General features: G+C 46.3%; 1 protein-coding gene across 1 annotated transcript in view; it reads left to right on the forward strand.

Moving 5' to 3' along the window:
- The first annotated feature begins 645 nt into the window (after positions 1-645).
- The window catches only part of TRPC7 (transient receptor potential cation channel subfamily C member 7), a 139,573-nt gene continuing 123,726 nt past the window's right edge, over positions 646-16,492 (forward strand). Inside the window, exon 1 of the mRNA XM_008691582.2 lies at positions 646-1,576. Coding sequence (XP_008689804.1) covers positions 824-1,576 — 753 coding nt within the window. The 5' untranslated portion in view covers positions 646-823. The remainder of the gene's footprint in view (positions 1,577-16,492) is intronic.

Genomic DNA, 16,492 nt, shown 5'->3' on the forward strand with positions numbered 1-16,492 from the left:
AGTAAGTGACAATGTGTCTAGGCCCGCTCCCTGCCTCATCTTGCCCTTTGGTAGATGCTCGGGCTGCATGAGGACCAGAGCACTGTGCATGAGCACAGTTCCCATATAGGATGGCCACCCCAGATAGCACAGAATGCGGAAGGAGAGGCATGTGGCCATGCCTGTGTGTTGTCACAGTGACGGAGCTCAAGGGGGTAATGCACCCAAAGCAAAGGCAGCAGAATCCACGGGGGCCGTCTGCAGCAGATCCCTGGGGGAACCGGGCATGCCAACAGGCAGGAGGGTACAGAATAAAACCAACACAACTTTCTAATACAAGTCACCTCACTTAATCTTCCAATGGACGCTGTGGCACACAAAAAGTTATCCATGTTGTATGGGTAAATTCACAGAGAAGCAGGGTACTAAAAGCCCAGAGAAGTTAAGTGACATCCTGAACTTTGCACAAATGGAAAGAAAATTCACAGTCCTTGGCCTGTTTCGACCACACGCTCCCTATCTCCCATTACCCTCCACCTGAACCCACATTTCAGTCTGCCAGCATTCCTCTACCCCAGGCGTACTGATGCTGGATAACCAAATCAAGATTCCTCTATACCACTAGGAATAGTTCAGGTTTAGCAACCTGTCTTCATCTCAATGAGAGGAAAATGATTTCCAGTAAGACTTTGTAATTGCTCGTTAAGATCCCAATTGTGAGCTGCTTTTTCATCTCAACAGTCTGGGTTTGCTCTGCCCCTGGGAACCCCGCAGGCCCCTGGGAGAGTAACAGAGCATCTCTGCCTTGTACCCGCACAGGCTGGGGAGCAGCACCTTCAGAAACATGCAGCGCCGGCACACGACACTGAGGGAAAAGGGCCGTCGCCAGGCCACCCGGGGTCCCGCCTACATGTTCAACGAGAAGGGCACCAGCCTGACGCCCGAGGAGGAGCGCTTCCTGGACTCGGCCGAGTATGGCAACATCCCCGTGGTCAGGAAAATGCTGGAGGAGTCCAAGACCCTCAACTTCAACTGCGTGGACTACATGGGGCAAAACGCACTGCAGCTGGCCGTGGGCAACGAGCACCTGGAGGTCACGGAGCTGCTCCTCAAGAAGGAGAACCTGGCGCGGGTGGGGGACGCGTTGCTGCTGGCCATCAGCAAGGGCTACGTGCGCATCGTGGAGGCCATCCTCAACCACCCGGCCTTCGCGCAGGGCCAGCGCCTGACCCTCAGCCCGCTGGAGCAGGAGCTGCGCGACGACGACTTCTATGCCTACGACGAGGACGGCACGCGCTTCTCCCACGACATCACGCCCATCATCCTGGCAGCGCACTGCCAGGAGTATGAGATCGTGCACATCCTCCTGCTCAAGGGCGCCCGCATCGAGCGGCCACACGACTACTTCTGCAAGTGCAACGAGTGCACCGAGAAGCAGCGGAAGGACTCGTTCAGCCACTCGCGCTCCCGCATGAATGCCTACAAGGGACTGGCGAGCGCTGCCTACTTGTCTCTGTCCAGTGAAGACCCTGTCCTCACCGCGCTGGAGCTAAGCAACGAATTGGCCAGACTAGCCAACATTGAGACTGAATTCAAGGTAACTCTCCCACTCACCACTCTGCAGACAGATTGCCCAGAGGGCTCTTCCAGGTGTGTCCAGTAGTCAAATGGGTTGTTTTCCGGTCTAACCCAGGGTGAGGGCCTTGGGGTCTCGCTGGCCCACAGGGAGGAAGGGGAATTCCTCAATCTTGCTAGATGTAGGCCTGAAAGAAAAGCAGCCCATTAGGTGAAATATTTGAAACCGCCTAAATGTGAAGAAGAGGTGACTTAAGCACAAATCTACACAGTAAAAGACAAGCAGCACCACAGGCAGGATGATATTGTGGTTCCAGGGTAAATGCCTCACTTGGCTCTGCCCCAGGTTGCTCAGGAGTGTGTCCTAGACACACTGGATGTTTCCTAGATCAGGTCTGGGACTTCTTGATTGTCTCACCCAAATGGCTTTGACTTGTCCAGATCTCGATCCCGTCCTGGACCGTGTTGATCCTAGATTCAGTCTCCTATCCAAGGCTAGAAAGGCTTGCCTGCAGCCTTTCTCAGTCCAGCAAGCTATTACTATTGTTCTGTCAAGGGGCTGAGGGAAACGTACATGGAAATGAAAATGAAACTGTCTCTGTGTAGTTGGGCTTCTACCTCAGTAGATGGGCCCAGGACAAAACCCTGACAATACCTAGACAACCAGACTAGCTCAGGGAATGGAGACCCAACTCTGAAGTCCACTATTCAATAGTGGAGTGATCCTGGGCTTCTATTCCCAACTGTCACTCCTCTCTAAAGGAGGTGTTTAAAAACGACCATTAATATGGGTACCATTATTATCCTCCTTTTCGATGAGGGCACAGAAGTAAAGGGGTATCATATAGCTAGTAAGTAGCAAAGCCACTGTTCTAATCTAGGCACTCAGAGCCCAGAGCCAGCTCTTAGCCATTCTGGGAAAATTCTTCATGCATTGGGCTTCTCAGGGTTCATTTGTCTTTATCCGAATGATGAAGGTATGGAATACCCCCACTGCAGAAGGTACACCTGGAACAGTAGAAACTACAACCAGGTTCAGCATTTCTCATCCTGCTATTCAATCAGAGCCTAGGATGCCCTGGAGCATACAAAAAGGTGTCACGTGCAAAGCTGACACTGGAGCTGGGAAAACATGTTAACTGCAGGAGAAAAGTTCATTGTCCAAACAAGATGTCACTACAAGAGCTGCCCCTGCAGGGGATACAATTAGGTGGCCAAGGATGGGTACTGATTCAGCCAAAGGGGCCCCATGGACCATGGTGTTCTGGGAGATCTCAAAGAAGGAAACAGAACGGGGCTGGGCCTTGCTGAGCAGGAGGAATTGGATCAGTGGGAAGAGAGGGGTGGGCATATGGAGGAGGCAAGTGAAGGTGAAGTCCAGAATGACCCAGAGCAGGCAGGTGACTGCCGAGAAGCCGCGTGGGACTAGAACAAAGACTTCCTGTAGTGGTTACGCAGGAGGAATGCTGCAGAGATGGTTCGGGGGCAGATCTCAAAGGGCTGCGTGTGTCAGGCTGAGTACTTTGGATGCTCTCCTTTAGGACACGGAGGGCCACTGAAATTTGTGATTAGGGGACTAAGATGATGAAAGCTAGAGTCTTGGAAATTTACTTCACTGGTAGGTTAGCTGAATTAGAGGATTTGGAGTGTGAGGAACTGGGACCAAAGGGGGGAACAATTTAGGTGTGCATGCATGTGACCACGAAAGCCTCTCTGAAGGCATGGGTCGCCCATAGCCACGGACAGAAGAGCCAGGCTCACAAAAAGCTGAAGGGCACTGCAGACTGTGAACAAATGAAGAATCTTGTCATTAACGTATTTTACTCCACCTGTTCCCCCCATCTTGCACCCATTTACTAAAGTGGAACAAATTCTCTAAACCTGCATTGTTCATAGCATTAACAACAAAAAAAAATAAACCTGATGGAGGTGGATGAGGGGATTTCCCAAAGAGGCTCCCAAGGAATGTAGCTATTGCCTGTTCTTTCCTTGTCTCTGTAAAATAAACTCCATCGACCAGCGATAAGGTCAATGAAGTCCCAAGGAAGGTTGGTGAAATTGTGCTGGTTCCCTCAGCCTCGGACTGAATCTTCACAGGCCATGTAAAAGAAATGGCTAATCCAATTAATTTAGATATTTCTGGCCCAAGGGGGGGTAAAAAAAACAATTCCAGAAAAAAAATTTTTTGGATTAGGTTTTCTGGACAATTGCACAATCCTCTACTTATCTGGAATCTGGGAGCAGGCCAGCCTTACTAAATAAAACGATGCTAGACTAACATTTGGAATTACATCTGAGCCATTTGTTTCCTTTACTAAAACCAAAGTCTGGCATATTTTAGTATGTATAATATCTAAAACTGGAACTCTGTGGAGAGCATGATATTTTGATTTAAAAAATAAATTATGAAAATTAGAGACAATTAAGAGCACTAGTAACACGATGACAAATGCGTTCGACAATGCAATGCCTTACGCAGAGTAAGAGCTAGCATAAACACATTTGCTGGCTATTAACATCCCCCTAGTTCCCTTTGTTTGAAATAATGTCTTTCATACTGGCGACAATTGGCGCATTATAAATTAACACAAGCGGTCCTTTAGAACTTTGTTACTTATCCAACTATCCTTGTATGTGCATTCCCGACGTTATAAATCTTCTCAGAGAAGAGAGCAGCTTAGCAAAAGACAAGTCAATTTGTAATAAAAGAATAAAGAGCCAGTGTGTGTTCTAAAATGCACTCTTCAGAGTCTGTCCTGCTTTACAGGGACTACGCGCTGCTGACTGTAGCCACGTGTGTGTGGATGACCCTGTGGTATCAGTTGTATAAAAAAGATCTCTGGTCCTGACTGCAGGTGTCATAACGTCATCCTCCAGATCCTCTAAGACACTTGCTCTGGGAATGGCTGCTCCCGACTAGAAAAGCTCACACAGGGAAACCTAGATTCAGTGGCCTAGTCTACTGTTTTTGAGTCACTGTAATTTATCACCAGAATAGCGTCTAGTCATTAGCAAGATGTACAGCCAATGTCCAGGGCTCCGGTAAATTATGGCTGAAGTCAGATGCGTGCTAGCAAGCCAGTATTTTTGGTTTGGAAATGATGCATCTCTTCAAAGATTTTCCTATGCCTCTCTCATCTTTTTGGGTCTACAAAGATATGAAAACTCAGTGTGGCCAATGGGACCTTCCTAATGTCTTGACTGGAGCTCAGTAATCTAGTAAGCATTCCATAAATCCTTGATGGAGGGAATGAAGGAAATCGTGAAAGCATAATCCTTTCAACTGATTAAGCAAGTGATTACTTTTATCTATGATTTAAACTCTTCCTACACGTATGACTCTAATACAGCTATCTGACAGACATGGTGAGATGGGAAAGCTCTACAGAAGGTTACAAGGTGGTTCAGGTGATCAAACAAACACACGTTAAATAACAGAGGACCAATCATATGCTGCATTGTATGGATGGTGCCGGTGGCCACTAAACTCCCGGACGGCAGCACCCACAAGTGACATTTTGGTTAACTGGCTGGCTTATCTATAGAGGAGGAGAAAGAGACAAAGAAAGGGAAGATCAGCATGGGATGGGATATTCAGAGGTGTTTCATCCTGAGAGAGGCTCTCTGTATACAGAGGCACCTGAAGTAGCATGGAAAAAAATAAGGTTGAGTTACAGCCTCTGCCACCAGGAACACCATAAGGCCTTCACATTTCTCTGGAATTAATCTTCTTCACTGGTTTTCTTTGTTTGGTTTTCTTCACTGATCAGCCTTCTGATAAAACTGCTGAGGATCCCCTTTATTTTGCTGGTATCTTGCCAAACTCCAGGGCATCCTATGTGTGTTGCTTGTCTAATAGAGCTGTTGTATCAAAAGGATTACAGGTGTTAATCTTTCTTGCAACGCAGAGTTACGCTAGCAGCAATGCCTAGTGGGAGCTGGAAGGGGTGGGGAAGCAAAGGACAACTCCGGAAAATTGTGGAGTGAGGTTTAGGGATTTGGAAGGAAAGAGAAAACAGGACAGGGATGGGAGGTATCCCTCTTGCTCTCTCACCTTTTGCTTAATTTTTTTTTAATTTTTTATTATGTTATGTTAGGCACCATACAGTACATCATTAGTTTTTGATGTAGTGTTCCATGATTCATTGTTTGCTTATAACAGCCAGTGCTCCATGCAATACATGCCCTCCTTAATACCCATCACCAGCCTAACCCATCCCCTACCCCCCTCCCCTCTGAAGCCCTCAGTTTGTTTCCCAGAGTCCACAGTCTCTCGTGGTTCATCCCCCCTTCTGTTTACCCCCTTCATTCTTCCCTTCCTTCTCCTATCGATCTCCCTGCTATTTCTTATGTTCCATAAATGAGTGAAACCATATGATAATTGTCTTTCTCTGCTTGACTTATTTCACTTAGCATAATCTCCTCCAGTTCCGTCCAAGTTGCTGCAAATACTGGGTAACCGTTCTTTCTGATGGCTGAGTAATATTCCATTGTATATATGGACCACATCTTCTTTATCCATTCATCTATTGAAGGGCATCTCGGCTCCTTCCACAATTTAGCTACTGTGGACAATGCTGCTATGAACATTGGGGTGCATATGGCCCTTCTTTTCACTACGTCTGTATCTTTGGGGTAAATACCCAGTAGTGCAATTGCTGGGGCATAGAGTAGCTTTATTTCTATCTTTTTGGAGGACCTCCACACTGTTTTCCAAAGTGGCTGTACCAACTTGCATTCCCACCAACAGTGTAAGAGGGTTCCCCTTTCTCCACATCCTCTCCAATATTTGTTGTTTCTTACCTTTTGCTTAAATTTAAAAGTATACCCCTGTCCCCGAGTCAAGGGCCAGGAAGCCCAACAAACATTTGCTTTACCATAGTTACTGAACACTTGGTCATTCAGAATAATAGCAAAACTACAACTAAGAAGGCTTTCCATGTTGACACATCAGCATGGAGGCTGCTGATCGTGCAACTGATTCTAATAAACCAGAGAGGAAAAGAGTACGGGGCAAGAAAGCTAAAGCTGTAGCTTCATAGTGCTTAAAGTGTTGATGACTTTACTGTTTATCAAAGGGTTGTTAACCACAGGTATTATGAAAAAAGTAGATAATGAATTATGTATCAATGTTTGTGTTGCCATTTTAAGACCCATAAAAAAACCTCTCTGGGCCTAAAATACCACAGATTAAAAATGCAAATAATGATAAATCAGACCAATTTGCCACCTGCTATGATCTCTACTGAGATCCCACTGTGGAAGGTAAAGATGTTGAGATGACAGTTTGTAATCTGCTTGCAAACCTATCAAAATGGAAGAGGAAAGAGGAGGGGAGAAGGAGGAGTGTCTTTGTTTTGTGGTGGGGAGAGCTCAAAGCACATAGGAACTCAGGCCATATGAAGCCAGGGAGCTAGGAAGCCAGAGAGCTTGAGTAAAGGCCCATCCTGCTCTGAGGCAGTATTGGAAGGCTGAAGAAGCATGTTGCTCCCAGCATCCAGCGGAATCTGTGTTTTGCACCTGTTTCTCATGCTTTGGATATTTTTAGGATTTTTAAATTGTATAGACCAACGCCCTGGGAAAATACATTTCCTTGAAGTTTGAAAGCCTGGCTGGTAGTATAAACAAATGCCTACTTAACATGCAAGAAATGACTTGAAAATTGTTTCCTTTACAATCGGGAAAATATTTTTTAAGCTGCGAAGTCTGCAGGTCTTAAAAGCAAGTTGTTGGGTTTTTTGTTTTTTAAGAGAACCTGGCAGAAACTTCCTCAAAGCACTCACTTATATATCAATCCCCAGTACCTCCAGGGATCCAACTGTGTGCCCCAAGCCCTCTGCTTGAGCATCTGCTGAGACAGAATGTAAGCAGAAAGGAGAAGGATCACAGATGTCAGGGGACAAGCTGCCACGGGATGCCCCCCACCTGAGCATGTGCAAGTCTGGGGCAGTGAGAGCATACATGTCAGTCAACAGGGTCACACTGCAGCCAGAAGCACTGGCTTCCATGTCTGAGAGCAAGATCCAGGGACTGGCTTATCTCAGGAGACGGGACAGACCTGACCTCTGCCCACACTAGCTCCGTCTTTTCTATTTTCCTACCTAAGCATCTGGAGGAGCACTTTCACGAGGGCATTCATTAATGAGTCATCACAGGAAATGAGCTAATTAACGTATCCTTTAATGACAGTTTTTCACTGGGTCACAAGTAATGCCTAAAGTTATGTGACTGTCTTCTTCTAGGGTTTATGCCAAGAGTACCAGCCTCTAAAATACAGGAAGACAGTGTACGTTGGGTGACAGGAATTCAGGTGGGATAAAGGACGCCATTTGTTAGACAAGGACAAGGGCAGGGGACAGGCTTCAGTGAGCGCCCAGTGCAGCCATGCTTCATATCCTCAAGGCTGTGGAATGGAGAGCCAAGAGCTTGGCCCTGCAATCAGACTGAACCGGCTTCCAGTCCTATCTCCTGGCAACCATGCCATCTCGGGCATCTACTAGAAATTAGTTTTTCTTATTCGGAAAACTAGGGTGTTAGAATTGTAACATGTCCACAACGGAATGCCTGTTTTCCCCACCCAAACACTGGCTCTTTCCCTAATCTCTGTAAATGACAACACAATTCACCCACTTGTTCAGATGCCTCATCCCGCTGAACCTCCAGAAAGTCCTGGCCCTGATTATGTACACAGCGAATATTAGCTCAGTAAAGAAATAAACGAGTCAGTGAGGGAATTAATGACAATGTCCTCGCAGGGTGCTGGTGAGGATTATATTCTTCATCTAATTTAATCCTCACCAGCACCCTGATTAGATGAAAAATATAAAACTCTTTGCAGAGAACTTAACACAGAATAAGTACATAATTTTCCCCTAGAGAGCACAGTGGGGATGAGCCTGCTGGATTTTCAACACAACGTTCCTTCCAGTGAACACACTGAAGTTTCAGCACCTCCTCTACTCAGTCTTCCTGATTTCTGCTAAGCTTCCCTACCCCCTGCCCCCACCCCCTGAAGATCCTTCTAGAACTAGAAAAACTATAGGCTGTCCATGTGGGCTCCATGGTTAAAAAAAGACCAAGGGAATAGTTCCAGTTGGAAACACACAGACCACTGAGAGTGCATAAGGCTGGAGCGCTGCTGGAACATTACTGTGAGAAGAAATGGCGTGGGCAGGAACGACAGAGGAGCGGAGGGGGCGGAGGAGGAGGAGGAAGGAAGTGGGCAGGCAGAGCTCCTGACAAATACAGACAGAGATTATTTTTTGAAAAATATCTCCGTAGAAAAGATTCATCACTACACACAAAAAAATGGGGGGAAAATCATTTCCTCTACAAGTGCAACTATCAGTGTGAAGTATCAGAGATATGGAGAAATTGGAGACAGTTCTAGAGAATATTAGTCAATGAGTAGCAGCACAAATTACCTCAAATGGAAATGATGGAAATGAAGGACTTTTCTCTGAAAAGAAGTTACAATGCTATATAAATTAATCATCATGGGGTATCATTAATCAAGTCTGCTGCACACCCCATCCACGTGCAGGCATGAATTTTACTAGCAGCAAAGTCACAGATTCAATGTGGAAAATATATGTCAGGAGGATGGGATGGGAGTATGGTCTGGAGACCCGGACAATATCACAACTGGGTGGACCCTCCTTACAGAGCTATCTGAAAATCTGGCATCCCTGCAACACTCATTAAGCCTCTAGTATGAGCAGGGCTCTAGGCTGGGTGCTGGGATGAAATGATGAATAAGATGAAACAAGGTTCTGCCCTCAGGCCCTGATAGTACAGGGGAGGGGACAGGCATTATTCATACAATCATGCAAGGAAATGCGGCTTTACAAATCATGCTGGTGCTAAGCAGTAAAAGGGCAGTTTTAAAGGCTGATTTAGTAGGACAGCTGACTGGGTGTGTGTGCGTGGGCTTGTGTGTGTCTGTGTGTTTAAAGATTCCTCTAAGGAAGGGCACCTGGGTGGCTCAGTCGGTTAAGCGACTGCCTTCGGCTCAGATCATGATCTCAAGGTCCTGGGATGGAGCCCCGTGTGTCTGGCTCCCTGCTCAGCGGGGAGTCTGCTTCTCCTTCTCCCTCTGCCCCTCCGCCCGCTCAAGCACATGCACACTCCTGCACTCTCTCTCAAATAAGTAAACAAAATATTTTTTAAAAAAAGATTTCTCTAAGGAGACAATGTTCAAATGAAACCTAAGGGTATCGGAGAGATGAACAGGCAGCAGGGAACGGGAAAGATGGTGCTAGGCATAAAAAGCGCACCTCACCTACCCAGCAAAGGTAGGGAGAGAGGCCCGGGTAGAGAACTGTGAGTAGCTCCACACTATAGGGAGTGATGGGGAGAGGTGCAGGGGATGAGGGCACTGAGCCACACCACCTCAGCCGTGGCCTTCCCACATAAGAAGCTGGACTTCATTTTCGGGTAAATGAAGAGCCAGCAGAAGGTTTCAGCAGATGAGCGAGTGACTCGTGTGTGCAATCTAGAAACATCCCCGGCACCTGCGGCAGAAAGTGGACTGGAGGGGACAAGACATGAAGGAGTTGGACAGTGGCTGTAGGAAGAAGGGTGTCCTCCCAGGAAGGAGGTGAGTGGCACCCCAGTGCAGAAGAGCCAGCAGATCTCAGCCCGCTGGTGGCTCGGCACAGCTGGAGCGACCCCACAGTCAGAAAAGGTGCCCGGCTCCTGGCTGTTTCCGGTACAGCTTGCTTGTCTGTGAGCTGCGGGGACCCTGCTTCTTCTGTCTGTGGGGCCTCTCAGTGCTGCCCAGTGGAGCTCCGGCTGTGGACAGACACAGAGAAGGAGCAGAAAAGAGCCAGCTCCTTATCTCCTCCTCCACGGCGGAAGCCCTGTGGCGCGGCAGCACGGCAGGAGAGTAATGAGGGGTCCAATGTTCCACCCTGGCGTCTGCAGGTGGAGAAGGGTGTGGCCCAGGCCAAACTGTTCATTGCCAGTGCAGACGGACTGCCAAGTGGGTTCAGAAGTGACACGGAAGGAATTCCACTGGATTTTAATCTTTCCAGTGCATCTTCCAGATTCTGAGGATATCTGGTCACTGCAGCGACCAAGTAAACAAACATTTCATTAGAGGAAAATGACTAAATCTTATCTCTTATTTGTTTTTTCAACTGGAGCTTGTTTTAGCATCAATAAAGGCATGAAGTCGACCTCTCCCTCTTCTTCCTCCAACATTTTGGATGTTGAGAGTACCGGAGCAGGAGAACACTGGGGACAGGCAAGGCTTCTCTGGGCACTGAAAATCCTCCCTGGTGAACCCCTGGTTGAGTATAGGGGGATGCATTAGCCCTGGCACAGCTGTAACAAAGCACCACAAACGTGATGACTTAGCACACAGAGCTTGTGCTCTCACAGTGCTAGAGGCCAGAAGTCCCCAGTTGAGATGTTAGCAGGGCTCTGCTTTCTCTGAAGGCTCTAGGGTAAGATCCTTCCTTTCCTCTTCCAGTTTCCTTGGGGATCCTTGGCTTGTAGACACATCACTTGAATCTCTGCCTCTGTTGTCACATAGTGATCTTCGGTGTGTTTCTGTCTCTTACCCTATTCTTTTGAGGACATTCTTCTGAGGACCAGTCATTTCAGATTAAGGGCCCACTCTCATCCAATAGGACTTCATCTTAACTAATTACAACTGCAACACCCTATTTCCAAAAAAGGCCCCGTGCCAGGGAGGATGGTAATTTGAGGAGACACCATTCAACCCAATACAGTGAGGTAGAGCACCAGGCTGAGATGAACTGGGGAAGACTGAGACCAGGAATCCAAACAAACCCTCAGAGCAGGGAAGGAGAGAAGAAGGCCAGAGGTCAGTTATTCCAGGAAACCAAACACAGCCCTAAACTAGGAGGCTAGTCTGGAAGCAAAGGGAGAGATTGCTGATGCTCTCTACTGACCAAAGCACAAGCTGAGACAGTGATACTGCAGTCCTGTAAAAGTATGTATGTGTAGGGTGGGGGGGGAGTGGGAGGCTGCCGACAGAAGCAATGGGGGAAACTCGGGATTGGGGCACTGCCGCTCTCAAAGACATTTTTAAAGACATTTTCAAGGGCTGGGTTTGGGAATAATGAAAAAAAAAAAAAACCACTGATTATAGAATTTTAAAAAACATAGTAAAGTAGCAGGACCCAAAAGGTCAGTCTTCTCACCATCTAAAATAATTCATATTTGGGTATGTTTTCTCCTAGTGCTCCCCCAATAGCCAGATACAAAAATTTGAATGAATCTATGACTCAGATGGTGAAACATTATATTTTTTTTTTTTTTAAGATTTTATTTATTTATTTGACACAGAGAGAGACAGCCAGCGAGAGAGGGAACACAAGCAGGGGGAGTGGGAGAGGAAGAAGCAGGCTCATAGCGGAAGAGCCTGATGTGGGGCTTGATCCCATAACGCCGGGATCACGCCCTGAGCCGAAGGCAGACGCTTAACCGCTGTGCCACCCAGGCGCCCCTCGTTATCATACTTTCATTTCCCATCATTCCCATGCTCCCCCACCCCATAAAGCCCCCACTTCAGCGTATTTAATGTATTTATATATAATGTATCCCACATATTTATATTAACTATGAATATACGTAGGTATATATGTGGTATTCATTCAAGAACTATTTCTTTTGCACCTGCCACGTGCAAAGTTCTAGAGGTTGGGAACATTTAGAGACCACCAAAACCCTATAATTCTTGCTCTCTTGGAGCTTACATTCCAATGGGGGACTATGGATAAATATACTACTGTTTGTGAGTTACATAAAAGGGACTGTGGTACAAAATTATGACTTCCATATTCTCTCACTCGCCACCATGTTTTTTATGGTCTCTCCACGTTGCTCTATGTGAGCCTCCTTCATTGCTTCTGTCTGCTGCCCAGTACTGCGTTTTGGACATCTGCAGCCTTTCACTTTCTCATTCCCAGAGGGATGGACACCTACATTGCTCTAAACTTTTGTTGCCACAAATGATGCTGCAAAACACAACCCTGTACCCGCCCGCAGTCCTAGTTAAGTGCTCCTATTACAGCCCAGGAAGGAACGTCCACGGTTAATTTCACTCAGCCAGGCTGCCTGCCCCCCAGAAGGCCTGCCCCTGGGGGCTGTGCTTTGCCAATACTTCTAGGTATTATCCTGCCTTCGCATGTTTGCCGGTATGAGAAATACAGTTATTTTCATTTGCACTTCTCTAATTGCTGATGAGGCTGAGTCTGTCTTGCTATATTGTGTAGCCAGGTGCGTTTCTCCCTTCTGTGAACTGCCTCTTCCTGACATTCCTTCACCCACTTTTTAACAGGATTTCTGTTTGGAGTATTTTTAAATTTTCTTTCAGGAGTTTCTCATGTATTCTAAATATTAGGCCCTTGTCTATTTCAGACATTGCAAACATCTTCTCCCAGGCTATCACTCATCTGCTACATTTGTCTATGGCACCCTGTTTTGAAGAGAAACACTTACTTTTGAAATGATTTGTGTATCTGGTCTTATTAAAAAACCCTTCCCCACCAAGGTCACAAGGACATTCTCCTACATTACATCTTTTTTCTTCTATTACCTTCATGGATCCACCATTCACGTTTAGGTCCTAAGTCCAACTGGAGTTGGATTTTAGGTGTAGGGTGAGTCCGCATCACACGTTTGCCTTTCTCCACATGGTGAGCTAGTCTCCCATCATCTATTCAGGAATCCGACTTTTCCCCACTGATCTGTGATGCCGCCCCAATCACGCACCAATTCCCAAATACACGTTTCTGCTTCTGGACCTTTTGTCCCTCTCCAGCGTCCTATCTGCCCATTCCTCTACCCATCCCTCCACTGTTCCATCCCTACAACTTTGTTTTATGACCCATTACCTGCTGTGGAGGGCCACTGATGTGTTTCTCTGCACGGATTTGTTTTGTGCAATGGTGACAAGACTGTACACAATGTAGAATCCGGGTTCTCTTACTGAGCACTGTTACTTTGGCGTTGCCTCCGCGTAATGTCAACACTTTACAAACAACATTTCCTGGAAATTTTTAGAGTCCTGTGTTGGGAATAAACTTTTCCTCTAAGGTGTTAGGCTCTACAGGCCAGGGCCTATGAATTAACTAACAAAAGACAGATTAATAGGAGAAACTATAGAGTTTATTCATATGCATATAGAACTGCAGAAAAGTGACTTCCTGAAAACTCAAGACAGGGATTTATATACCAACTTAGTAAGGAAAAGGAGGGGAGAAAAGAGTTTCTAAGGAAAAAGAGGATTTTTAGAAAACACATGCACTTTCAGGGAAAAAAATGGAAAGCACGAGAGTTTGTGTTGTTTGTTCTCAACTGGGTGCACGCAGACAGTCTCCTTTCTAGCTGCTACCCTCCCCCCATGCCCAATGGCCACAGGAGTTATTGGAGCTATATTTTGGAAACATGCTGCTAACAACTTTTAAAAAGAAGTAAAACAAGTTTAGTTGCTGTTTGTTCAAATTTTTTTCGCTTAAAATAATCCTGACATTCTGATCAATAAAACTCAATCTCTAACAATTCACTGAGACCCCACCACGCAACAGCTCCTGTTGCCCAGTATAAGGTGAGGGTGGGCCCCAGGGACTGCGGAAGGGCCACATGATGAAGGGTCTCCAGCCCTGGCCAAGGAGACAGACAGGCCTTTGTAGGGGAGGCCTTCTGACTTCATAGCTGAGAACTCTATAATAAAAGGTAAATTAACACGGGGAAAACAAAAGTTTAACAGCATGAATATCTCATGTGTACAAGGGAAACACCCAGGGAAAAATAAGCAACTCTCGGAGGTAGCTTAGAATTCAGAATTCAACACCATCCTGATAGGGAAAGGGCAGGAGGAAGTACACCTCTCAGAGGAGAGTAAATGATTTTTAGGAAAGATGAACGGATCCTTAGAAGAAGAGATGGAAAGTATGATAGTTTGTGACACAGTCTGTCTGGGTGTGGGGGCCTCTCCTGTGATGAGTCTATCTTCCGGGTGGCTGAGGCTCCCATGGAGGGGATTTGCGGCAATCACGTTCCTTTTGGAGAATCTACTTTCAGGCACAAAAGGGGCATACAAAGAAACCTTCTCCCTTCATTTGCTCTTTTTCAAGTGCCTAAAGCTCAAAATAATCAATAAACCAAAAGGGCATATTTAGGGGTGGCATGTCCTGAGTTCCTCTAGTCATTTTTTGGGGTGGCATATTCTGTTATCTTTCACTGGCTACTTGGTAATGTCTGCAGCTAGACTTGGTTTCCACAGTGTCACCTTCAGTCACTCTCTCCAAAACAGAATCCACTGCTCCCAGGGGCTGGTGACAATCCATTTACAAGAGAGAAGGGGGGATCCTTGTTTTTTGAAAGGTTCCTTCTAATCAATACCCACCAGTTGGCAGGCATGAGCAGAATCAGAAGACAAATCACTGAAATCTTGATACTCCGCAGACGGCCCTGTAGGACTGGCTTGGTGAGGAGGTTTGTGAGCTCACATCCATCCACCAACCAGCCCAGCCCAGCCCAGCCCAGCCAGTGGGTGGACCAGGCCATGGCGACCCTGGCAATGGGGACCCAGGCAGCTTCACGGCCAGCTGCCAAGGGAGCTTTCACCATTTTTGTTGAAGTTATATGAAGAAGACACTAAGGAGGCCCCTGGAAGTCACACATTAGGGTTAAAGGACAAAGTGGTAGAGCAGAGGTAGGGGGAGCCTCAAGAATGTGAGTGAATGGCCTGCAAGGCTATCAGGCAAGGAAAGTGAGGGCTGGTTTCTGTTATTTCCTAATGATCAACAAGGAGCTAAAATTAAAAATCAATGGTAAGAGGACAAAGATCACAGATTTGTTTTCCAAATGGCTTCAACATGCCCCAGATAGGTTTAATCTATTTCCACTGAATTAAGCCACAAAGACGATCAGAACCAAACCATGGTAACACCGTCCTGCCTTGTTGCTGTATCCCAAACCGGCTGACAAGCTCCTTGTCAGAGGGCACGTGCTATGACGAGCACTGGGGAGTCTATGTAAGTGGCGAATCACTAAATTCTACTCCTGAAACCAATACTACCTGTATGTTAACTATCTAGAGTTTAAAGATTTGAAACAAACAAACAAAAAAAGACAGGGAGAAGAGGAAAGTTCCTTGTCTGATGCAGCAGTTCGTCCTGGAACAATCAGAGGTTTGGTTTCTCCTTGAGGTTCCCTTTACAGTGAGTGGCATGCAGGAACAAGGGACAAATAAAGAAATCACCCATTTTCTTCTCAAATTTTTATCAAAGTAACACATGATGTAAAAAATAATTCAGGGGCGCCTGGGTGGCACAGTTGGTTAAGTGTTCAACTCCTGGTTTTGGCTGGCGTCATAATCCTGGGGTCCTGGGATCGAGCAACAAGGCAGGCTCCCGGCTCCCTGCTCAGTGGGAGTCTGCTTAGGATTCTCTCCCTGTCCTTTTGCCCCTGCTCATGCTCTCTCTCTCTTGCTCTCTAAAATAAATAAATCTTAAAAAAAAAATTTTCAGATGGCATACAACAGTATACAATGAGAAGTAAGTCTCCACTTCCTAACTCTCTCCTAACTCAACCTTACTAAAAATTTCTTTTACATCTGGGCACAAATCTTTTGTTCATACATAGGCATATGTTGATATGTATATGTAAACATATATGTATTCATTCGCTTTTTGCCTTAAGTGTATTAAGACATACTCCACATTCAGCTTGCTTTTTCACTTAATAATAACATGTGCAGAGCAGTCTCTCCGTATCAGCATCTCCAATCCACCCCCTTCTCCCCATGGGCTACACAAGTGCTTCACAGAGCAGACACGCTATAATTCGTGTACCACTTCCTTATGGGTGGATTTCATTTTAATGAACGACGCTGCACTGAACAACAGCTTTATGCTCCTGAAAGTGGAATTGCTGGGTCCCCAGAACACACGGACATTTA

This window comes from Ursus maritimus, unplaced genomic scaffold (genome assembly GCF_017311325.1).
Source record: "Ursus maritimus isolate PB19 unplaced genomic scaffold, ASM1731132v1 scaffold_5, whole genome shotgun sequence".
Taxonomy (NCBI): Eukaryota; Metazoa; Chordata; class Mammalia; order Carnivora; family Ursidae; genus Ursus; species Ursus maritimus.